Source organism: Garra rufa, chromosome 10 (assembly GCF_049309525.1).
Source record: "Garra rufa chromosome 10, GarRuf1.0, whole genome shotgun sequence".
In the NCBI taxonomy this organism is placed as follows: Eukaryota; Metazoa; Chordata; class Actinopteri; order Cypriniformes; family Cyprinidae; genus Garra; species Garra rufa.
In genome coordinates, this window is record NC_133370.1 from 24,909,482 (window position 1) to 24,933,640 (window position 24,159).

Genomic DNA, 24,159 nt, shown 5'->3' on the forward strand with positions numbered 1-24,159 from the left:
ACAAATATTAAATATTTCCGTTGTTTAAGCATGTTTTTAAGCGGTTAAATTATCGTTTATAACATTGAAAGGAACGAACTAACGTTACTGTGAACTAGTCACTCACAATGATAGAAGTAAACTTTTATTTTGCACATTGTTGGACAGTATTGCATTACAAGTTGTTTATCCATTTCTATACCATTCCTCTGGGCGAAATCAGGTTAAATTTAGAGGAAGCCATCAAGTGGACTTTTTAAATGTCAAAGCTGTCATTCGAAGTGACACAACGTATTGAAATGCTGAAATATGAAATCAGATGGAGAATCTGAGAAGCGTGTGACATTTGGGCTAATATGGTACTTTTGTTTACCCCTAAATAATCGAAAGAACTCCTGCATATAGAAATATGTGACCCTGGACAACCAGGTTATAAGATTTATACACCACGAATAAGCTTTCCATTGATGCATGGTTTATTAGTATAGGACATTATTTGTTCGAGATACAACCATCTGAAAAAAAAGCAAAAAAAAAAAAAAAAAAAAAAAAAAAAAAAAAAAGCTTAACAGTGCATATTACAAATCGAAAATTAAGTTTTGATATTTACAGTAGAAAATTTTACAAAATATTTTATTGGGACACAATCTTTAATGTCCTAAAGGTTTTTGGCATTTAAAAAAAAAAAAAAAAAAAAAAAAAAAAAAAAAAAAAAACCCACACACAAACTTAGTCAGACTTGGGGGAGCCATCACCTATGCAAATTATTAGAAGTAACCAAACCAAAAAAAAAAAAAAAAAAAAAATTTAATATATATAGTTAAATGCGGTTTAAGAAAAAAGCCACCCTTTAGTATATTTGGGCAAAGGTGGACAGTGGTAAAAATTCTAGCACTAGAGTTTCCATTTTAAAAGTTCACCACCAACTGAGACGCTGGAATCATGACAAGTCCACACTAATGATCTGGCCCTTGCAAATTAAAAACACATGTAAAACGGAAGCAAACAAATGCACCCCATTGTGTTTAAAGACAAAGGTCAGAGTGGAAAATTTTTTGAATAAAAGTACTGCACACAGGTAAAGTGCAATGCTGAGACTTTAATGACACAATAACACTGTACAGCTAGGTGGAGTTGTCTGCATGTCAACATTACACTGATGTATAAAAATAGTACAGTAATAAAAACAAAGACAACTGGACTAAGAGTGACCAAACTGGCAAATTGTCCACTTTATTTCTCATCCTCCCTTTTTTTTTTTTTTCCTGCATCACCCCTTAAACCAGCTGCATCTCCAGTGCCCAACATTTGAAACTGGTCGCAGTGGGCCAGTCCTTGACCATGCAAAGATTCAAAGCCTTTACACAGCAGACATGATCTACACCTCCCAGATCAAGCCGCATGAACAAAAAACAAAGCCTTCTAGGCACAGGTCAAGGCCTGGTCCAGTGAGAGCAATCTCAGCATAAAATTAAGATGAATGCATTGCACTCAAAATAGAAAGTTAACTTGAGCACTGAAAATGCAGCAAGGTGTACATCACTGTCACACTTTTTCCAAATGCATACAGTCAAGAACAGTGTCCATGTGTACATTCATAGTGAAGTGCATTTTACAGTTTCAGGTAATACATTAAGTATTACAGCAGTGCATCGTGGTTTAGTATCTTGTGCCTCTTTTCTTCATAGCACCTGATGGGACAAAGATGTTACAAATAAAAACCAGAGACTCAAAAGTGATGATTTAACTATAGTAGTCAACAAGTGGATCGAGAAAAAAAAAAAAAAAAAATTCTAAAGTTGTCCCAAGACAAAAACAGGTATTGCTTAGAAAGTTTTTGATCCACTTCAAATGTGGACAACTGCAGTTTAAAACTCTAAACTCACCTCTGCCTCTCTGGCAGTAGGTAAATTCGGTCTCATCATATTCACTTCTTGGCCTTTGCTGGTGGACGGTCTTACAAGTTGGCCTTCTCAATGGAGTTCTCCCTTTATAAAATCAAAAAGACGACAGTTAAGACAAAAAAAAAAAAAAACCTATACCTGACACTTGAATTGAACAACTTCAAAAGATTTAAACACTTAAATCAATGTCCTACCTTGATCTTGAGGTCCGCTAACTTGCCTCCAAGCCCTTGGTTTGGCACCACAGCTCGCCCAATTCTCTTGGTCAGAGACGATGCCCTCTCTCCATTGTCGTTCTAAAAATATGTCTGCATGAGCTGACCACCTTGTGACATTTGAATGCAAATTCAAAAAAAAAATAAACCCTTACCAATACAAGGCCTGCACAAGGCCCCCTTTTGAATTCTCTTATCTGCTTTAGCCAGAGAGCCATACTCCTCACAGCACTCTCCTTTGGGATGGACACGAGCCTGCTCGCGTAGATCACAGCTCTCCTGGCCCTCGCACAGCAGCTTCCTGTGCCGGTGTTTGGCACAGTGATGCCCACAAGAGGGCAGTGCATGCCTACTGCAACACTTCCTCTTGGAGATTCTCGGGGACTCGCAGTTACTCCGCACCTCTGTGTCGAGGTCATACTCGCAGTCTTGATCAGACACCTCATCTCTTTCAGGATGGCTGTGTTCAGCCATTTTGCATATTCCTACCTCATCCTGCAAGGTTGAGCCACAGCACACACACATTTTCTGGCAGACATGGCAAGTTTTTTCAGTGCTCACAAGCTCTTTTCTGCGAACGGGCGCCTCGCTGCTTTCAGCCAGCCTGCCGCCACCAACATACACGTGCCCTGGAGCGAGATCAAGGTCCTCCACGTCAGTGGAGAACATCTCATCTCTGGAAGACAGCTCATCAATGGACGGGCTCAGGACACTCTGGCGCTCTTGGGTCACCTGAGGGTAGTAGCTGTAAGAATAGGCACTGCCAATTGAGGACAGATAGTTTTGGGGAGGCAACAGAGTTGATGGAGAATCAAAGTAAACAAGTGGGTCAATCTCTCGTTCAAGACTGAGGCCAGTTGTTGTCTTATTGCAGGGCAGGCGAAGGATTTGATACGGGAGGTCAAAGTCTTCAGAAAGCTTTATAAGAGGCTCCATAACTGCAGCAGCATCAGTAGACACAATATTCTGTACCTGCTCTTCACCTGATTTCTCCAAGTTGAGGTTCTCCGTTTGATCAGGATTACTACAGAACACATTGCCAGTTGCACTAATTGTCAACTTTTCGTTTTGGCAGGACAGCTCTTCAACAATGCTCTGTTGCTCATCATCCTCATTGGCATCCTCTTCCTCATGGACAGAGGAACTGTCAAGGGGTAGCACATCTGACAACACACACTCATCTAGTCTACCCTGGCTAGATTCAGCATCATACGCAGAGTCACTGTAAGTTGTAGGCCTTGTGGCCTGATTGATCTGTTCCTCCTTGCCTTCCTGAGAAGCAAGCTCTAACTTAGAGTCTTCATTTAAACAGGTCATTTTCTCTCCCTGCACTACATCAGGGGTAGAGGAGACCACAGCGTTAAGCCCCTTGTCACCACCACCTTGTTCACAGGCCTTCAGACTCTCAATTTTGTCTATCAGTTTGTTGACTGAGTCACTAGGGTCTGTTTGGACCTCAGAACAGGCAGTCTCCCGATGCATCCCTGCGTGTTGGAAGTGGTGGCGGACACGCAAATCATAGGATGCGACAGAGGGGAAGTGGGGGTTGACTCTTCTGTAATCAAATGGCTGCATGGGGGCATGTGGGATCACATACCCAGGATACTGCATAAACTGATAAGGGGCCATGTAGGGACGGCCGAAGTGCAAAGCTGGAGCAAAAAAAAAAAAAAAAAAAAAAATGTAATATATGACCCTGGATCACAAAACCAGTCTTAAGTAGCACGGGTATATTTGTAGCAATAGCCAAAAATACATTGTATGGGTCAAAATTATCGATTTTTCTTTTATGCCAAAAATCATTAGCATATTAAGTAAAGATCATGTCCCATGAAGATATTTTGTAAATTTTCTACCATAAAAACTTGATTTTTGATTAGTAATATGCATTGCTAAGAACTTCATTTGGACAACTTTTAAAGCGATTTTCTCAATATTTAGATTTTTTTTGCACCCTCAGATTCCAGGTTTTCAAATAGTTGCATCTCAGACAAACATTGTCCCATTTTAACAAACAATATATCAATGGGAAGCTTATTTACTCAGCTTTCAGATGACATAAGAATCTCAATTTCGACAAATTTACACTTATGACTGGTTTTGTGGTCCAGGGTCACATACACACACATACATGGTTAATTAAGTGAAAGTCTACTATAGTGCGTTTTCACGACACACCATCAATCTGCCATATTGGCGGCACTGGATGTAAACAATGCTACTGAACAAAACCATTTTCCTGATTATTGCTGCTAATAATGGTCAATTATCGTCATGTTTTGGGTTGTATTTAAATCAGTCGAACTGGGTACTATACTGATTTAAATCAGTAGAGTAAATGGGTATTCGACTGATTTAAATACAACCCAAAACATGACGATAATTGACCATTATTAGCAGCAATAATCAGGAAAATGGTTTTGTTCAGTAGCATTGTTTACTACACTGAGTACTATAGACTGCCGAAAGTTATAACAAATCAAAGAGAGAAGAGTGCAAAAATTGGAACAGATTTCCAGGGCAAGAGTCTTGACAACATTCATGTTTCTTATTTCCAGTCAGGTAGGTAAAATATTAGGCTAATATCTTAGTAAATACTGCTTGTACATATCTTTACCACCTATTAAATTTAATTCTTAAAATACTGTATCCTTTCCGGCTTACTAAGCCCTTCTCTATGATTTAGCAGTGTCCACACATTCTCTGCATGGTTTAGACCAGAGGTCTCAAACTCAATTCCTGGAGGGCCGCAGCTCCGCAGAGTTTAGCTCCAACCAACTCCAACTCACACCTGCTTGGAAGTTTCTAGTCATCCTGAAGACCTTGATTAGCTGGATCAAGTTTGATTAGGGTTGGAGCTAAACTGTGCAGAGCTGTGGCACTCCAGGAATTGAGTTTGAGACCAGTGGTTTAGACAGCATAAATTAGCAGAACACCACATTCAATGCATCCAAATTGTGTCGCAAGTGCAAACACTATAAGCAATGCCTCAAAAAGCCTGAACTTACCTGGCCCTGGAAAGCCATAATGGCCATATGGATTCATGGGCCATTGATACATGAAATAAGGCTGAGACGGTGGCTGAACATAGAAAAAGGGTCTGGTGTGGTTCACTGGATGGTGAGGTTGCCCAACTCCCATTGATTGTGAAGTGTTGTTTATGCCTTTAATAAAAAGGGATTACACATAATTAGCATTTGCCAGTTGCTATTAGTATTGTAGTGTTCCTAAAGCTCAAACAGTATAGCATGGCACTAACAACAAGGTCATGAGTTAAGAAAGTTACCTTCCATTTTTTGTGAGGAGACGAAGAAAGACAGCACAGGATACAAAACACCGCAATACTGTATTAAAAAAAAGAAAAGAAAAAAAAAAAAAGCCAGACTCAGAACCACGTTGGATTAAACCAAACAAACAGTATCAGTTAAGAGAACATTCATTTCAAACGGACAGGCATACTAATAATACTATCCAAACAAGCATATTTTCATGTAAAACAAATAAAATGACCAACCTTAGATGTGAAAGTGACAAAGTGGACTTAAATGTGCATAGAGCGAGAGCGACTAACTCTGGCAGTGAAGCTTTGCATTTCAGATTTATAGGTTCATGCTTGTTTCCAGAGATCCACATTAATGCAATCAAATGGCAGCCAACAGGTGTATCCAATTTGTCCTATATTCAAGCACTGACGTCATATTTTCATAAGAACATCATAAGCAGTGTAAATTCTGCCTCGCACATTTCTCATTGAAAATATCTATTATTGTTATTACAGTATTGCTTAATATTCCCCGCAGTGTGGCAACCACCGTTTTTCCTGTCATGACCCTTGTTTACATTTCTATAGTTTTTCCTGTCAGTCATGCATTTCTCTGTCACTTATCTATCCATTTATCCATTTACAAGAAGTGTTTTGTTGTTGAAATGCAGTTTGGTCTTCCTCACAGCGCCTCTATGCGGGTAAATGTATGTTTCAGTTTTACGTATGAGTGAATGAAAGCACTGCTCCTCTGTCAATACGCGGTGAGTATGTTAATATTGGTCGACAGCTTATAAAATACGTAAGGCAGCTGACTTGACGGAAAAGTATTAACAGAGACACATCTGGACATCTGGTTTCTCTGTAATGTCGCTGACCAGTTTTTTGACTGTAATTTCTAAGTGTTAGCCTGCTAGCGTACTAGTATTCAATAGCAGCGATCGAGTTAAACCAAGAGTAGGGGTTTTATTTGAGTGTATATAACACATCTGGCTATAACGGTTAGACAAATAACAACCTATACCGTAAAACATCAGTTTATTTAGAAACTAAGACTTAATTTTGAAGAAAGAAGTAGCTAACTAGCTTCGTGTGAGTTGTTATGGTTTCACTTTCCATTCACAAGGCTGCTAGCGTAGTAGCTAACATGAATATACAGTAAAAACATCCGTACAGGTTGTTTAAACGATGTGACAGTCATGTATATCTGTAAAAAATTAACACTGACTGCAAATAAACGAGAAAATGATTACGTGTGTTTAATAAGTGAATCAACAGACGTGTTGTTGACTCTTGTTTATGCTTCAAACATAATAAATCAGTAAGCCACCTTGTCTAACTTTAACTGTAAACCCAACTACAGTGTCATTTGTTCCCTCATGCTTTTGGCATGAGAAGCAGTGATCTCAGGCCCTGTTTGTTTAACATAAACCTGAAGTTTTGATGACTTTCACTTTCAGCAATGGCCTCTCTCACTGATCAGCTGGAGACGGTGAGGGTGAATGCGGAAGACAGCTTGTCTATTCCAGGTTCTGCCCAGGAGATGAGGGCAGGGGTGGCATCCATGGCCAACATCCCCCTCCCGCCCTCCAGCAAATATCGCTACATCGCTGCTGAAAGTATGCTGACGGAGAACAGTAGTGGGAATAACAGGAAGGAGGTAAGAGATGGTGTAATGATTCATTTTCTTAAGACAAAAGAGTGTATGATTATACAGAAGGAAGCAAAGGTTTGACTTTTTAATGACTTGACCATCTGACTGGGGGGACAAAAAGGGGAAGTAATGGTCCTTTTTATTTAAAGGAATGAAATAATTAGATGATTTAAAGGAATTAAGGGAAAAAATACTATAATCAATCTAAAAATATATTTTCATATTCCTAATATGTTGAGAATGGCTTGGCTAATGTTTCTTGACAATTGAGTTACAGTAATCGCTTACATGGTGAGCAATAACTAGCTATGGGCCTGATACTGGCCATGTGAATAACTGACAGAAAGCACATACAGTTGTAGTCAAAAGTTTACATGCACCTTGCAGAATCTGCAAAATTTGAATTTTACCAAAATAAGAGGGATCATACAAAATGCATGTTATTTTTTATTTAGTACTGACCTGATTTATATATTTTTTTTATATAAAAGACGTTTACATATAGTCCACAAGAAAAAAATAATAGTTGAATTTATAAAAATGACCCTGGTCAAAAGTTTACATACACTTGATTCTTAATTCTAATAATGAGTACAACTGAGGGACTCCTATGCAACTATTACAGAAGGTTCAAACGCTCACTGATGCTTCAGAAGACAGCACGATGCATTAATACTTTTTGAATTTGAAGATCAGGGTAAATCTACTTATTTTGTCTTCTGGGAAACGTGTAAGAATCTTCTGTAGCTTCTGAAGGGCAGTACTAAATGAAAAAATATAATTAGGCAAAATAAGAAAAATGTACACGTCTTCATTCTGTTCAAAAGTTTACACCCTTGGCTCTTAATGCATGTTTTTTCCTTCTGGCGCATCAGTGAGTGTTTAAACCTTTTGTAATAGTTGCATAGGAGTCCCTCAGTTGTCCTCAGTGTGAAAAGATGCAACTTAGAATCATACAGCCATTGTTGGAAAGGGTTCAAATACACAAAAATGCTGAAAATCCAAAGAATTGGTGGGACCTGAAGGATTTTTCTGAAGAACAGCGGGCAGTTTAATTGTTCAGGACAAACAAGGGACTTATGAACGACCATCAGTAAAAAAAAAAAAAAAAAAAAAAACTGGCTCATTCAGGTAACAATTTAAATTTATAAAGTCAATTATTATTTTCTCTTGTGGACTAAATGTAAAAGTCTTTTATGTGAAATTTATTCAGGTCAGTACTAAATAAAAAATTACATGCATTTTATATGATCCGTCTTATTTGGGTAAAAATAATTAACATTTTGCAGATTTTACAAGGTGTGTGTAAACTTCTGACTTAAACTGTAATAATCCATAGCACTGGGTAATCTGTTGTTGTTGTTTCTGGGTTGTAATGTATTCTTGTTCAGACTATGCTGTTGTACATTAATATCCTCTGATCCTTTTAGTCCCTCAGCCTCCTTCAGAAACTTTCCACCGCTCTTAACATCTTGGAGAAGTATGGCTCCAATCTTACCAACCCCAACAGGCCGAAGTTCTGGCGTACAGTGAAGTACAACAACCCTGTCTTTAGGACCACCGTAGACTCTATTCAGGTGTGTGGTGGATATAATTATGAGGCAAACATAGAAAATATCTGTGGTTACTATTGTTTATCTTTGTCTTTCAGGGTGGCAGAGCAGTACTCAACCTGTACGGCTACACCAATCAGCAGCCAGATGGCTTGAGCTTTCCTGATGATGTTGCCCAGCCTGATGTTGGGAAGGTGGCATCAGTAACTCTTGAGATTATGTCCCTCCGTATGGAGCTGGACATGCTAATCAAGGTCTGGGGCTGTAAAGTATAAGCACACAGTGGGTTTTTCACAAATGAATATTCAGCTCATAGAGTCTGTCTCTTTTTTTGTAGGGCACCCATCCTCATCCAGAGTTTTTTGAAAGACTTATTCCCTCCCTTACCGTGCAGGTACAAGCTTTTTTTTTTTTTTTTTACCATTCTGTACTTAATAAAATGTGGCTGGTCATTTATATGGTTATAAACTAATATTTGTGCATGCACTTTTTTCAACATCAAAACAGTAGGTTACAATTGATATACAGTAGTCAACATTTGAAGTGGATCAAAAACGTTCATCAAAGTTGTCCTAAGACAAGAACAGGTATTGTTTTGTTTTTAGGACAACTTTGATGAAAGGTTTTGATCCACTTCAAATGTTGATTACTATATACACTACCATTCAAAAGTTTGGGGTCGGTAAGATTTTTGTTTTTAGAAGAAATTAATACTTTTATTCAGCAGGGGTACATTAAATTGATGAAAAGTGACAGTAAAGACTTTTATAATGTTGCAAAAAAACAAAATGTGTTGCAGTCTCCACAGAAATATTAAGCAGCACAGCTGTTTTCAATTATTAGCCATGTTTCTGGAGCTCAAAATCAGCATATTAGAATAATATCTGTAGGATCATGTGACCCTGAAGGCTGGAGCAACAGCTGCTGAAAATTCAGCTTTGCCATAACATGAATAAATTACATTTTAAAATACATTAAAATAGAAAACACTTATTTAAATATTAAACATTTTTGCTGTATTTTTAATAAACAAATGCAGCTTTAGTGAGCGTAGACTTAATACCACCCTCAAACTTTTGAACGGTAGTGTATGTATTAGAGAAAGTGCTTTTTTTTGCAGGTTACTTAAACAGTGTCCATGTAATGTCTATACAGGATGAGGGAATCAACACAGATTCAGTTGCCTTCTCTCCTACTGAGAGACCGTGGGACAAACAAACTCCCTCGCCTGTGTCGACTCCTTCTCAGCCTAAATCTCAATTCAGTCCAGCCCTCTCTCTCTCTTCTCTAGTGCCCTCTAATCATACAGGTAAGCACATTTACCAACCCTGGCTTTCCTTTTAAAGAATATATTTAATTGTGAGTGTCCATTTTGATAATTTCTTTTCTATTCCATTAAATTGCCCTGCAGAGAGCTGTACTATATGTGGTATCTTCCTGGTGTCTGCTCACTGTCCCACCTGTACTCAACGGCTGTGCACAGAATGTGACAAGCTGTATCACTCCCATTCAGGACGTTCCACACACGTTAGGATTCCTGTGACTTCCTCAAAAGCCACAAAACGGCTCGGGTTAGCATTGTTAATCTGAAAGGTTGAGAGAACATACAGATGAAGTCAATGTGCAGAATGTGAAAATTGTATTTATGTTATTTTTTTAATAAGATTTTTCACATAAAATACATTTACATATAGTCCACAGGAGAAAATGATAGTTGAATTTATAAAAATGACTCAAAAGTTTACATACACTTGATTCTTAATACTGTGTTGTTTCCCTTGTTTGTCCTGAACAGTTAAACTTCTCACTGTTCATTAGAAAAGTCCTTCAGGTCCCACAATCTTTTGTTTTTCAGCATTTTTGTGTATTTGAACCCTTACCAACAACGACTGAATGATTTTGAGATCCGTCTTTTCACTTTAAAGACAACTGAGGGACTGCAACTATTACAAAAGGTTCAAGTGCTCACTGATGCTTCTGAAGGTAACACAATGCATTAAGAGCTTTGCATTTGAAGATAAGGGTAAATTTAACTTATTTTGTCTTCTGGGAAACATGTAAGTATCTTCTGTAGTTTCTGAAGGACAGTACTAAATATATTAAACAATAAAACAATAAGAATTTACATTCTGTTTAAACGTTTACACCCCCTGGCCCTGGCTCTTAATACATAGTTTTTTTTCTTCTGGAGCATCAGCGAGATTTGAACCATCTCTAATAGTTGCATAGAAGTCCCTAAGTTGTCCTCAGTGTCAAAAAGTGGATCTCAAAATCATACAGCTGTTGGAAAGAGTTTATATACAAAAAAATGCTGAAAAAACAAAGAATTAATGGGACCGGAAGGATTTTTCGGAAGAACAGCAGGAAGTTTAACCGTTCGGGACAAACAAGGGACTCATGAGCAACTATCACTAAACAAACAAGCAAACAAAAAACCCACAGCTGTGGATCATTCAGGTAACAACACTGTATTGAGAATCAAATGTATATAAACTTTTGAACAGAGACATTTTTATAAATTCAACTATTATTTTCTCTTGTGGACTATATGTAAACATCTTTTATGTCATATTTAGGTCAGCGCTAAATAAAAAATAACATGCATTTTGAATGATCCCTCTTATTTTGGTAAACTGACATTTTGCAGATTCTGCAAGGTGTATGTAAACTTGACTTCAACTCTATTTGTGTACAGGATTATGTTCAACAAATCTGTATGTTTTTTTTTTTTCTTAGCTCATCGCTGTCAACATGGCAGTGTTCATACTGCACTACAGTAAATACAATGCAGCAGGTTTTGTGTGAATCCTGTGATCGACCCCGCCTGTCCTCTGGTGCCCCGTCTTTACAGGAAGAGCCATCTCAGCCCTCTACAATATCTGGTTAGTATTTACATTCTTTTTTCCAGTTTACTTTTGCTTTTGCTACACTAAATAGGCCATCAGTCCTGTTTGACATTTTGATGTGTTAATTTAGTAATTTGATATCACAAATAAACACATTCTGTTATCCATCATTTTTTTTCAATTAGAGTGGCAATGTAAAAGCTGCACCGTGGTAAATGCAGGCAGCAGCATTCTATGCGAGGTGTGTGAGCGTCCTCGTCTGGCTACCCGACCTCCTGTCGCACCTTCACGTCCGACCCCCTCTTCAACGGGACTAATGGACAGCCAGGTGCTATGATCCACTATATTTCATATGAAGTTTTCTTCTAGATAGTTTTGTTTACTGATAGATATGTTAAGTGTGTAATTTATGTGTTTATTTATTTAGTGCTTTATACAATACAGATTTCAGAGGTTTCTCAGTAATAAAAATCATGAATTATGCAAACTTCTTTAAATATGACACTATTTAAAATACTGCTGTAAAGCAGCTCTAAAAAGACAATAGTGTCATTATTCAGCTCCATGTGATTCAGTGTTGATTCAGTTAAATTTAGTAAATGTGTAAAGTTTATTGCAGGAGAAGTTCACTTCCAGAACAAACATTTACAGATAATTGACTCACCTCCTTGTCATTCAAGATGTTCATGTCTTTCTTCAGTCATAAAGAAATTGTTTTTTGAGGCAAACATTAGTGCACTCCAATGGTGCTTGTGAATTTGAACTTCCTAAATGCAGCTTCAAAGGGCTCTAAACAATCCCAGTAGAGGAAGGGTCTTATCTAGCAAAACGATCGGTTAGTTTCGCTAGATAAGACTCTTCTTCCTTAGCTAGGATCGTTTAGAGCATTTGAAGCTGCATTTAAACTGAATTTTGGAAGTTAAAACTCATGGGGACCATAGAAGTCCGCTTATTCCTTTAATGTTTTCCTCAAAAAAACATAATTTGTTTACGACTGAAGAAAGAAAGACATGAACATATTGGATGGCAAGGGGGTGAGTACATTTTCTGTAAATTTTTGTTCAGGAAGTGAACTTCTCCTTTAATTATAAAATAAGTTCAGTTCAGCAACAGAATTGTTATTCATCTCAAGTTGGTTCAATGTTGATTCAATTCAGTTCAATAGCAGTGAGGTTCGAAAAATTCATAAATTATGAAACTAACTTTATTCAGCTGAAAGCTGCTCTACAGAAGACAATAGTGCCATCATCCAGCTCAATTCAGTTCAATTTTGCTTTCATCCGATAGTGTCAGTGCATTCAAACTGATAATATAACAGAATGAACAATGCTGCAAAAGGTTCTCCACTGTTTATCAGGGAATTCAGCTTTATAAACTGATAATGAGCCAATGTTTTTATAGTGTCCTAAATAAAGATCACAGTTCTTTTTGGTGCTGCTGGTGGATGTTACACAATCCATTTAACATTTATTAACTCATGAGCATATTCTGATTTGTAAATGAAATGAGTCTCATGCTGAGTTGTATCCTGAATGTAGGTTCCTGTTTTGACTTCTCCTATTTTCCCTATGTCATTTAGTGGGTTTGCCAGTTTTGTACGTACGTCAACCACACACCATCACCTGTATGCGAAATGTGCTGTCTTTCGAAATCAGAGCCTGCTCTATCGCCCTCTAAGCCCCTTCCACTCTCACCAGTCAAGGACGTCACACCGCTTCCAACCCCACCTAAAGTCAATCCCACTGAGGACCCTGATTCGAAAAGACAAAGGTTGATGAGGGAGGAAGGGCTTAAACTTATTCAGCTCATTCGTGTAAGTCCGATATTGTTCTTGTTGTAGCCTGCGCATCCTCAGAAGTTTACAAGCATCCTCATTGTCTCTGTGTTTTTCTCAGGAGGGAGAGAAGAAAGGAGTGAGCCCGGAGGAGGTTTACACCAGCATGTGTGTGTCTGGAAACAGTAATGTAACGCCATACGACTGGCTGAAAGCAGAGCTACCTCATGTGCTCGATGAGATCTGTGTGATGGCTGCATCTTGTCAGCAAGAACCCAATGCGCAATCAAACGGTTCAGGGGGGAACAATGGCCAGGATGGGCAAAAGAGCAATGCAGTGCCCATGTCCAGAGCTGAAGCCAAACGAGCCTGGCTCACAGCAGGGGGCGATAATGAGAAGGCCGTCAGGCAGGCTCTCAGAGACCGTAAAGTTAAAGTGAGTAAAGACTGTTCTTGTGCATCCAGTCATAGTAATACTGATACTCATACTGATTGAGTATTTATGGCTGTAATTTGCAGAGTTCTATTTGTGTTTCTAGACCTAGTCAGTGATGTGACTTTAAAGGGATAGTTCACCCACAAGTGAGAATTCTGTCAATTAATTACTGTCATTAATTAATTACCCATAAGACCTGGGTTCATCTTTGGAACACAAATTAAGATTTTTTTTGATGAAATCCGAGAGCTTTCTGACCCTTTTCTGACACGTTAAAGGCCCAGAAAGATAGTAAGGTGTAGTAATCAGTGGTTCAACCTAAATTTTATGAAGCTATGAGAATATTTTTTGTGCGCAATGAAAACAAAAATAACTTTATTTAACATTTTTTTTCTCTTCCATGTCAGTCTTTGACGCGCGGTCACAAGAGTACCACGACACAGAACATAAAAGCACTAATAATTTCATAACATTGTTAAATGTCATTTTTAAAACACTTTTTTTTTATAATGTTGTGATGCCTAACTTCACTAGTAGTTTTTAGTGTTTAATTTTTAATATATTTAGTAGTGCTGTCAATCGATTAAAAAAATAAATTTCACATTTTTTCTGAAATTAATTGCGATTAATCCCACCTAACATTTAAAGTTTTTAAATATATTTTTAATTATTATAATTAAATTAATTTAATTAATTTAATATTTTATATATTTGTTTAATGACACATTAAAGTTTTTAAATACACTTTTTATAATGCAATAATTTCACATTCAATCTTCAAATTAATGTAGAAACAATATAAAGACATTATATTTTTAATATTTGTTTAATGGCACATTGAAGTTTTTAAATATACTTTTATGTTGCAATTTTACATTCAATCTTCAAAATGAATGTAGTAACAATATAAAGACAGTATATTTTTATTATTTGTTTAATGGCATCTTTTTTTTATGGCTGGAGGCGAGTATCAGTGATACCAATACTGCTGATGTCTCAAGGAAACTGTTCTTTATTTTCTAATATTTAACCATTGACTATAGCCATTCAACATTACAGTATAGGTGAGAGCTATCAATTTTAACATTTATTTAAACTTTAAAAAATAACAACCAATTTAAGTGAACTTAAATAAAGTGAACCGTTATTTAGGCTACCTGTGTCCTTCAACAAGTAGGAAGTATACAGAAATTAAATAGTTATCAAACACTAAACTCAAAAATAAATATACGTGAATCCTCAAAGCTACAATAGGAATTGATTTCCTCTTTTTTTCTTTTGTTCTTTGATTATTAGACATCACAGCAGCTGGGTTAGTAGGTTATTTGGCTGCTATTACTTTAAGAGCTGCCACTGCTGAACATGCGCGGATCTGACACGAATGCTGGTAGTTTAATTCATGCTTTAATATGAAAAGATACAGGCTACAGTGCGCACCGTCGTATTTGCACACACTACCAGCACAGTATAACAGCTGACAGGACAGGAACATTTGGTTTACTGACATATGGCCTGACAACATCTCATCTGACCGCAGTTCATTATTGTTTTACTGAAGCTGCCTCGTCAGCTGTACCGTTTCCATGCTCATTTGACTAGCGCCTGTTGCTGAGGCAAAGTAGAGTGCGCGTCTGAAAAGTCTCCTGTATGATGTAATTGTAAAGACGTTCTGCGATTAAAAAAAAAAAAAAATGCAATTCTTGTCAAGAAAAAAGAGACAGAAACAGCAGTTGTGAGTGAGGTGGCCAACCCTAGCTATGCCACTGCGTTAACTGCATTAAATATTATTAAACTGGAAAAATGAATCACCTGCATTAATGCGCTAATTTTTTACAGCACAAATATTTAGACAAAATGATTTTGGCCTTACAAGAAAATAATTATCAGCTTATCAGTATTGTTCAGAATTGTAATACAGGTGCATTCCTGGTGAATATGACATTTTGTCTGTTTTTGTTTGTTAGGTAAAAGAGCTTGGCTCTCTGGGCTTTAATGATGTGACCCGCTGTGAAGAAGCCCTGCGGCAGAGTGGAGGGGATGTGAGGGGGGCTCTTGTTCTGCTGCAGCGCCCTTTACTGGAGCCATTCCATCAGCGCATGTGGAGCGACGAACCAGAGCCCCCCATCGACATCAACCATCCAGATAAACAGGTGACTGGCCTTTTACCCTAATGGAGCTTCACTGAGACACTGCATTGCTTTTTACACCACTAGATGTGCAAAACTGTTTTTGCAAAACAGCTTGGTCTGTATCATCATTTGTATGATAGATGGATTTTTTTATCTTTAATTAATTACATAAAGCTGGCCACCACTTTGGAGATGTTTAAAGTGATCAGTGGTGAAAAGTTAAAGGGATAGTTTACCTAAAAAATTTAATTCTGTGATTAATTACACATCCTCATGTCATTTCTAAACCAATAAAACCTTTGTTCATCTTCGGAACACAAATTAAGATATTTTTGATGAAATCAAAGAGCTTTCTGAGCCTGCATAGACAGCAACGCAACTGACATGTTCAAGGCCGAGAAAGGTATGAAGAACATCGCTAAAATAGTCCATGTGATATCAATGGGTCAACCGTAATGTTATGAAGCTACAAGAATACTTTTTATGTAGAACCTGGATGTGCTGCGCCTTGTTTGAATGACAGGGAAGATAATAAAGTATTCACAACACAAAAAGTGTTCTTGTAGCTTCATAAACTTAAGGTTGAACCACTGATGTCACATGGACTATTTTAACAATGTGCTTACTACCTTTCTGGGCCTTGAACGTGGGAGTTATGTTGATGTCTATGCAGGGTCAGAAAGCTCTCAAAGGTCTTACAGGTTTGGAACGACATAAGGGTTAGTAATTAATGACTGAATTTTCATTTTGGGGTAACTAATCCCTTTAAATGTTATGTTATTAAACATTACTTAAGTTAACTTATTTTTTTGTCTGTGTTTAGCATGTTTGCCGTAGGCTGCTGGCTATGTTTGATCTGCCCAGCTGGGGGCGTTGTGAACTGGTTCTGTCATTGTTGCGAGACCCTACAGCCACTTACACACTGGAGGACGTGGTTCAGGCCGTGCGTGAATCACACGACCGGGACTTCATTCGCCGCGTACTGAATAAGGAATGCCCAATCTGCCTGTCAGTTTTTCCCCACAGCAAGGTACTTTGCGTCAGCTCCTTCTATGTGATTGGATCCAAATCTTGCACTTTTTACATCAGAATGCCTTTACCTTTAAGCAATTGAGCTGTTAAAGGGAAAGTTCACCCAAAAGTCATCATCAAGTCATCATTTACTTGCCAGTTTTTTTTTCTTCTAAACCTGCATGACTTACTTTCATCTCTGGAAGACAAAAGATAATATTTTAAATCATTTTGGTAACCAAACAGTTTTGGTTCCCATTGACTTCTATTGTAATATTTGTCCATACATGACCCTGGACCACAAAACCAGTCTCAAGTTGCACGGGTATATTTGTAGCAATAGCCAAAAATACATTGTATGGGTCAAAATTATTGATTTTGATGACAAAAATCATTAGGATATTAAGTAAAGATCATGTTCCATTTTGTAAATTGTGTATTTTGTAAATTTCCTTTGAATATATCACAAATTTATTTTTGATTAGTAAATTGCATTGCTAAGAACTTCATTTGGACAACCTTAAAGGCGATTTTTTTCAGTATTTAGAATTTTTTGCACTCTCAGATTCCAGATTTCAAATAGTTGTATCTCAGCCAAATAAACCATACATCAATGGAAAGCTTATTCAATTTCCAAAAATTGACCCTTATTACTTTTTTATGGTCCAGGGTCACATATAATATCACATAATGAAAGTGCAAATTATAATTTTCCAAAACATCTTCTATGTTCCACAGAAAAAATCAGTCATACAGGTTTGGAACAACATGAGGGAGATTGAATAATGACAGAATTTCATTTTTTGAATGTAAAAACAAGTCGTCATTTACTAAAAATGTTGTTCCAAATTAGTTTGACTTCATTTCTTCAGTGAAATGCAAAAGAAAACATTTTGAAAAATGTCTACTAGTCTACTAAATGTCGCATACTGTCCTACAGAATCCTGTTCACAAATGATCTCTACATGGAGAAATGGTGTTACATTTTTTTTGACTAATGTATGTGTTTGAAAGTACCTTATTAAAGGAGTAGTTCACTTTCAGAACAAAAATTTACAGATAATGTACTCACCTTGGAGTCATCCAAGATGTTCATGTCTTTCTTTCTTCAGTCCTAAAGAAATTATGTTTTTTGAGAAAACATTTCAGAATTTCTCTCCGTATAATGGATTTCTATGGTGCCCCTGAGTTTGAACTTCCAAAATGCAGCTTCAAAGAGCTCTAAACCATAGATATACAGTATATACGTAGATACCCCATTGGACCGCTCCAAGCACGTAGATGCGTCCGCCATATTGGAGCGGTCCACTTGACGTCATTCACCATACTGTAGGTTTGCAGACCAGCGGCTGTGCAGGACTGTGGCATTTCGAATATTCAGTGATTACTATGGTGAATTACATAGATCTATGGGTGAATGACGTCAAGTGGACCGCAGCAAAATGGCGGACAGCTTACGTATAAAGGCCCATAGAAACAGTCGCTAATGAGGCATATATACGTATATACGTATATTTATCTATGGCTCTAAACGATCATGGCTGAGGAAAGAAGGATCTTGTTTAGCAAAAAGATTGGTTATTTTCTAAAAAAAAATAAAAATAAGAAATACAATTGATATACTTTTTAACCTCAAATGCTCATCTAGCACTGTGTGTACTCTGTTTAGAGATTAAAAAGTATATCATTTGTAAATGTTTTTAGAAAATAACTGATCGTTTCACTAGATAAGACCTTCTTCCTCGGCTGGGATCATTTAGAGCCCTTTGAAGCTGCATTTAAACTGCATTTTGGAAGTTCAAACTCAGGGGCACCATAGAAGTCCATTGTATGGAGAGAAATCCTGAAATGTTTTCCTCAAAAAAAACATAATTTCTTTATGACTGAAGAAAGAAAGACATGAACATCTTGGATTACACAGGGATGAGTACATTATCTATAAATTTTGTTCTGAAAGTAAACTACTCCTTTAAATCAGGACTATTTTTTGTGTCATTTTCTGTCTGTCTCAGATGCAGTCCCTGACATCGTGCCAGTGCTCTGTGTGCTGTGGATGTTTCAAACAGCATTTCACCATAGCGGTGAGGGACAAGCACATCAGAGACATGGTGTGTCCTGTCTGCACAGAGCCTGACATCAACGACCCTGAGCACCTGAATAGCTATTTCTCCACTCTGGACATACAGGTACTGCAAGAGAAAAAAAAAAACTAAAAAATAAAGATGGTCAGTGCAATACTTAGACTTGACTTAAAACACAGCAGCAATATAACTGGGCTTCAAGCTACTCACTGTGATGTATGAAACAATCTTTTGTGTGTCTGTGTGACTGCCCAGCTCAGGGATTGTCTTGAACCGGACGTGTACGATCTTTTCCACAAGAAGCTGACTGAGCAGGCTCTCATCAAGGACCCAAAGTTCCTGTGGTGCAGCCATGTGAGTGACACTCCCACCCTGCACTTCCTCACTGTTCACTTCTATTCAGAGATAGTTCTCATGCTCAGACAGCTATAGTCTCATTCAAACATATTTTACAGTGATCTGAAAAGAGGTGCATGATGTAAGATATGTGCATCTCTTTCATTCTCTTCACCTTTCCACAGTGCTCATATGGCTTCATCTACGATGGTGATCAACTCAAGGTCACCTGTACGCAGTGCAGGAAAAGCTTCTGTGCTCAGTGTAAAAAACCGGTGAGTGTTTTTCAGAAAAATGACAATAGTCAGTAGCTTCAGAATAGTGTTGCATATGCAGTAACATATTATGTTTACTAACAAATCCAAACAAACTCTCACATGTGACCCTGGAACACAAAACCAGTCATAAGACACATATATAAATCAAAATTATCGATTTTTCTTTTGTGCCAAAAATCTTTAGGATATTAAGTAAAGATCATGTTCCAAGAAGATGTTTTGTGAATTTCCTACTGTAAATATATCAAAGTTCATTTTTTATTAGTAATATGCATTGCTAAGAACTTCATTTGGACAACTTCAAAGGCGATATTCCCAATATTTAGTTTTTTTTTTTGCCTCATATTCCAGATTTTTAAATAGTTATGTCTCTGCCAAGTATTGTCCTATCCTAACAAACCATATATCAATGGAAATCTATTCAGCTTTGAGATGATGTACAAACCAGCTTTTAGATAATGTACAATTTTTAAAAAATTGACCCCTATGACTATGATGGTTTTGTGGTCCAGGGTCACATATGTAAAAACTGAATTAATACTTTATTGAATGATGGTAGTTAATGTTTTACTCTTTCTCTGTCTCTGTTTTCAGTGGGAGACACAGCATATGGGACTCTCGTGCGAGCAATTCCAGCTGTGGAAGCGAGAGAATGACCCTGAGTACCAGAAGCAGGGCTTGGCTGGATACCTGCGTGACAATGGGATCAGTGAGTCACCTTTTGATCTGCTTTAGAAGCCTGTCGGACCTGTGCTTTCACTCTTCTAATCCACATTTTCTCACAGCAAACAGTACCACTGCCATCACCACCTCTGGCCCACTCTGACTGACAGAATGGATCTGAGCAGTATTAAAGGGATAGTTCACCCAAAAATGAAAATTACCCCATGATTTACTCACCCTCAAGCCATCCTAGGTGTATAATACATTCAGAGTTATATTAAAAAATGTCCTAGCTCTTTCGATCTTTATAATGGCAGTAAATGGGTGTTTAGATTTTGTCCAATAAAGTGCATCCATCAATCATAAAAAGTACTTCCGATGTGGTTGTGTAAAAAAATATCCATATGTGACCCTAGACCAAAAAATAAGTCATCAGTAGCATGGGTATATTTGTCGCAATAGTAAACAATACATTGTATGGGTCAAAATTATAGATTTTTCTTTTATGACAAAAATCATTAGGATATTAAGTAACGATCACCTTCCATAAAGATATTTTGTAAATATATCAATACTTAATTTTTGATTAGTAATATGCATTGCTAAGAACCTTATTTGGACATCTTTAAAGGTGATTTTCTCAATATATATTTTTTGCACCCTCAGATTCTAGATTTTCAAAATAGTTGTATCTCAGTCAAATGTTGTCCTATCCTAACAAACATAACATATGTCAATGGAAAGCTTATTCAACTTTCAGGTGATGTATAGATGTCAATTTCACAAAAATTAACCCCTTATGACTGGTTTTGTGGTCTAGGGTCACAAACTTTATAAACTGTAATCTCAAGCTTCTGCTAACTGTCCTTTGCACGTTCAGGAGAGTAGCATTCCAGTGGATGACATAGGACGTAGGCGTAAGCTCCAGTGAGAAGTGACAAACACAGAAGCGCAGAGGAAAGAGCAAAACAAAACACCAGTCACAAATTAAAAGTACAAAATGAGATTTTGTAAATGGAAATGTCAGAGGACTTTGATATAAGCCAAGATATTGCTGTAAACAAAACTTGGTTCTCACCATACTAGTATATTGTAACTGGAGCTTATGCTACGCCTATTTCCTACGCCATCTCGGAACGCCACTCTCTCGTGAACGCTCGTACAACAGTTAGGTGAAGTTAGCAGTTTATAAAGCTTTAAATATAGATGTTTTTCTTACACAAGTACATTGATTTGCTTCGGAAGGCCTTTATAAACGCCTCTTGAAGTACTTTTTATGATGGATGGATGGATGGATGCACCTTTTTGGACTTCAAAGTCTCAACACCCATTCACTGCTATTATAAAGCATGAAAGAGCCTGGAAATTTTTTAATGCAACTCCAATTGTATTTGTCTCAAAGAAGAAAGTCATATACACCTAGGAAGGCTTGAAGGGGAGTCATTGTCATTTTTGGGTGTACTATCCCTTTAAGAAACTGTTGCCTGCTCATACAGTCTGTTTGGTTTGGTTGTGTTTGGTCCAGTGGTAAAGGAAAACCAAATCAAATATTAATGTTGGGTATTTTTCACTTGCAGGCATTTTTATTTTGACTTATTCACACCTTGTGAGATAGAGAGAGTTACTGATTGCACAGTGGTTGTTTCCAGTGTAGCGTTTCACTTATTCTCTCCTTCTCTGTTCATCTGAATCCATCCATCTGGCTTTCTTTTTATCTGTATAACTGTCATTCTGTCTATACAGCAGAAGATCATTTTACTGATTCAGTATGATGAAATATTAAATACGAAGTTCTATAGGTGGCATTTTAAACAGATCTATCTGTCTGCCTGTCCGACTCGATTTATCCATCTGTAACACAGAGGCGTATGCGGCACATGTTAATTGTGACAAATCAAGATTTGATGTCAACAATAGAAAATATGGTATCATATCCTAAAATATGGTCTTATAGCCTTTTTCAGATCAAGTTCACATCCATTCTAGGTTTGAATAAGGAGGATAAGGAATTTGACCACTGCTTTTCAGAAACTGCTAATAAATGAATACGTTCATAAAATTGATGAATTAAAAAAAAAAGACAACAGCTCAATATATTTTCTACCGGGGGCAAATAAGCAAAATGCAAATGTGACCCTGGACCACAAAACCAATCTTAAGTAGCAAATGTATATTTGTAGCAAAAGCCAAAAATACATTGTATGGGTCAAAATGATTGTTTTTCTTTTATGCCAAAAATCATTATGATATTAAGTAAAGATCATGTTCCATGAAGATATTTTGTGAATTTCCTACTGTAAATAATTAAAAACTTTTTAATTAGTAATAAGCATTGCTTAGAACTTTGAACAACTTTAAAGACGATTTTCTCAATATTTTTATTTTTTTGCACCCTCAAATTCCAGATTTTGTAATATTTTAAATAGTTGTATTTCGGATAAATATTGCCCTAACAAACCATACATCAGTGGAAAGCTTATTTATGGAAAGCCTGTTATTTTTGTGGTCCAGGGTCACAATCTGAATCTGAAATCAATGGATAATAAATAAATATTAAATATATATATATATAAAATATGTTATATATACATGAACTGTATAAACAAATATATATTTAAACATTTAAATATTTCACAATATGATTGATATTTTCCTCCTTTCAAAGCTAAAACCTATTTCTTTTCATTTTATGGATTTTGTGTTGTAGTTTTATGTTGCCGTATCTATTTATGTGTTTGTCTGTTAACGTTTACAGGAAAAAACTTGATTTTCAGTGTGATTTGATTTGAAACACAGCCTGATTATGTTTCATGTTTTTATCAAACGCAAAATGTAAACATCCACAGTATAGGGTAAAAAAAACCTGTCACATAGCCCATTCTTTCTATCATGCCGTTTTTTTTCCCTCTCTGCCTGTCTGTCTGTCTTGTAGCTTGCCCAAACTGCAGGTTCCAGTATGCTTTGGCCAGGGGAGGCTGTATGCACTTCAGTTGTTCCCAGTGCAGGTATCAGTTCTGCAGTGGATGTAACAACCCCTTCCACACAGTGAGTTCCTGTCTCATCTTGATGTCGTAGGATTGTTTGTGCCTATTTGTAGCTCTATGTGCATGTTATATTGCGCTGTACGTGACTGTGATATTCAGTTTGAAGCCAGCTATGGCTGGGCTAAAAGTAGAAGCCTTCTCAGGAGCACTGTTTCTTCCCTTCTTTTTATTCATCCTCTTTCCCTCACACTCTTCTTCGGCAGACGTGTGCAGTGAACCAGTGTACTGTGACAGGTCTGCATGCCCATCACCCCAGAGACTGCCTCTTCTACCTCCGAGACTGGGAGCCTGCCAGGCTTCAGGCCTTACTGCAGGTAGACACACACACACTCTCGTTCTAACACAGACACACACATTTCCTCCTACACATTCACACGCACAGCACTCGTGTGCCAGGTTTGGTTGTGAAATATCACTTCTCATCCCCATCGTTTTATTTCGGATACTTGTTTAAACGTCATTTTGTTTCCTCAGAATAAGGGGGTGAACTACAATACTGACACTGCACCTGGAGCACAGACTGGTAAGTCTTTAGTCATAAGGCTTATTCTTTTGATATGTTCTAAAGGCCTGTTCACACAAAGAATGATAACTATATTAGCATCCACACCAGCGGACGATAATGTTCTGTTTATTGTAATGGCATACTAAAGTTACACTAGCAGTCAATAGTTTTTTAACAGATTTTCAATGTTTTGTCTTTTCTGCTCACCAAGCCTGCATTTGTTTGACCCCAAATACAGCAAAAACAGTAATATGTTTACTATTTGAAATAACTGCTTTCTATTTGGATATATATGTATATGTATAGATGTATAGATATATGTAATTTATTCCTGTGATCAAAGCTAAATTTACAGCTTTATTACTTCAGTCTTTAGTGTTACACGATCCTTTAGAAGTCATTCATGCTGATTTGCAGTTCAAGAAACATTTTATAGTATTTTTATTATAATCAATATTTTTTCAGGATTATTTGATGAATAGAAAGATC

General features: G+C 37.1%; 2 protein-coding genes across 2 annotated transcripts; one reads left to right on the top strand and one right to left on the bottom strand.

Moving 5' to 3' along the window:
* Positions 1-1,638: 1,638 nt before the first annotated feature.
* Positions 1,639-5,266, bottom strand: buc (bucky ball; the record flags this gene model as incomplete). Its single annotated transcript, XM_073849403.1, has 5 exons — positions 1,639-1,670; positions 1,866-1,967; positions 2,078-2,179; positions 2,254-3,750; positions 5,107-5,266. Coding segments are annotated over 5 exons (1,893 nt in total), but the record flags the coding sequence as incomplete, so codon positions are not given.
* An 801-nt stretch (positions 5,267-6,067) lies between these two features.
* Positions 6,068-23,816, top strand: rnf31 (ring finger protein 31). The gene is made up of 20 exons (XM_073849404.1): positions 6,068-6,124; positions 6,821-7,020; positions 8,445-8,591; positions 8,666-8,821; positions 8,905-8,961; positions 9,723-9,876; positions 9,979-10,138; positions 11,304-11,449; positions 11,599-11,741; positions 12,993-13,226; positions 13,309-13,623; positions 15,588-15,773; positions 16,576-16,782; positions 18,776-18,949; positions 19,100-19,198; positions 19,366-19,455; positions 20,053-20,167; positions 23,054-23,166; positions 23,369-23,479; positions 23,640-23,816. Exons 2-20 carry the CDS (start codon positions 6,823-6,825, stop codon positions 23,814-23,816), a joined length of 2,982 nt encoding a protein of 993 aa, XP_073705505.1. The 5' UTR covers positions 6,068-6,124; positions 6,821-6,822.
* The last annotated feature ends 343 nt before the right edge of the window (positions 23,817-24,159 follow it).

Bases quoted from the DNA above. Each gene is read 5' to 3' on its own strand.
- rnf31 (XM_073849404.1), top strand. From the start codon at position 6,823: ATGGCCTCTCTCACTGATCAGCTGGAGACGGTGAGGGTGAATGCGGAA. The intron at 7,021-8,444 runs GTAAGAGATGGT...TGATCCTTTTAG, and splicing joins GTGGGAATAACAGGAAGGAG to TCCCTCAGCCTCCTTCAGAA. The intron at 23,480-23,639 runs GTAGACACACAC...TTGTTTCCTCAG, and splicing joins GGCTTCAGGCCTTACTGCAG to AATAAGGGGGTGAACTACAA.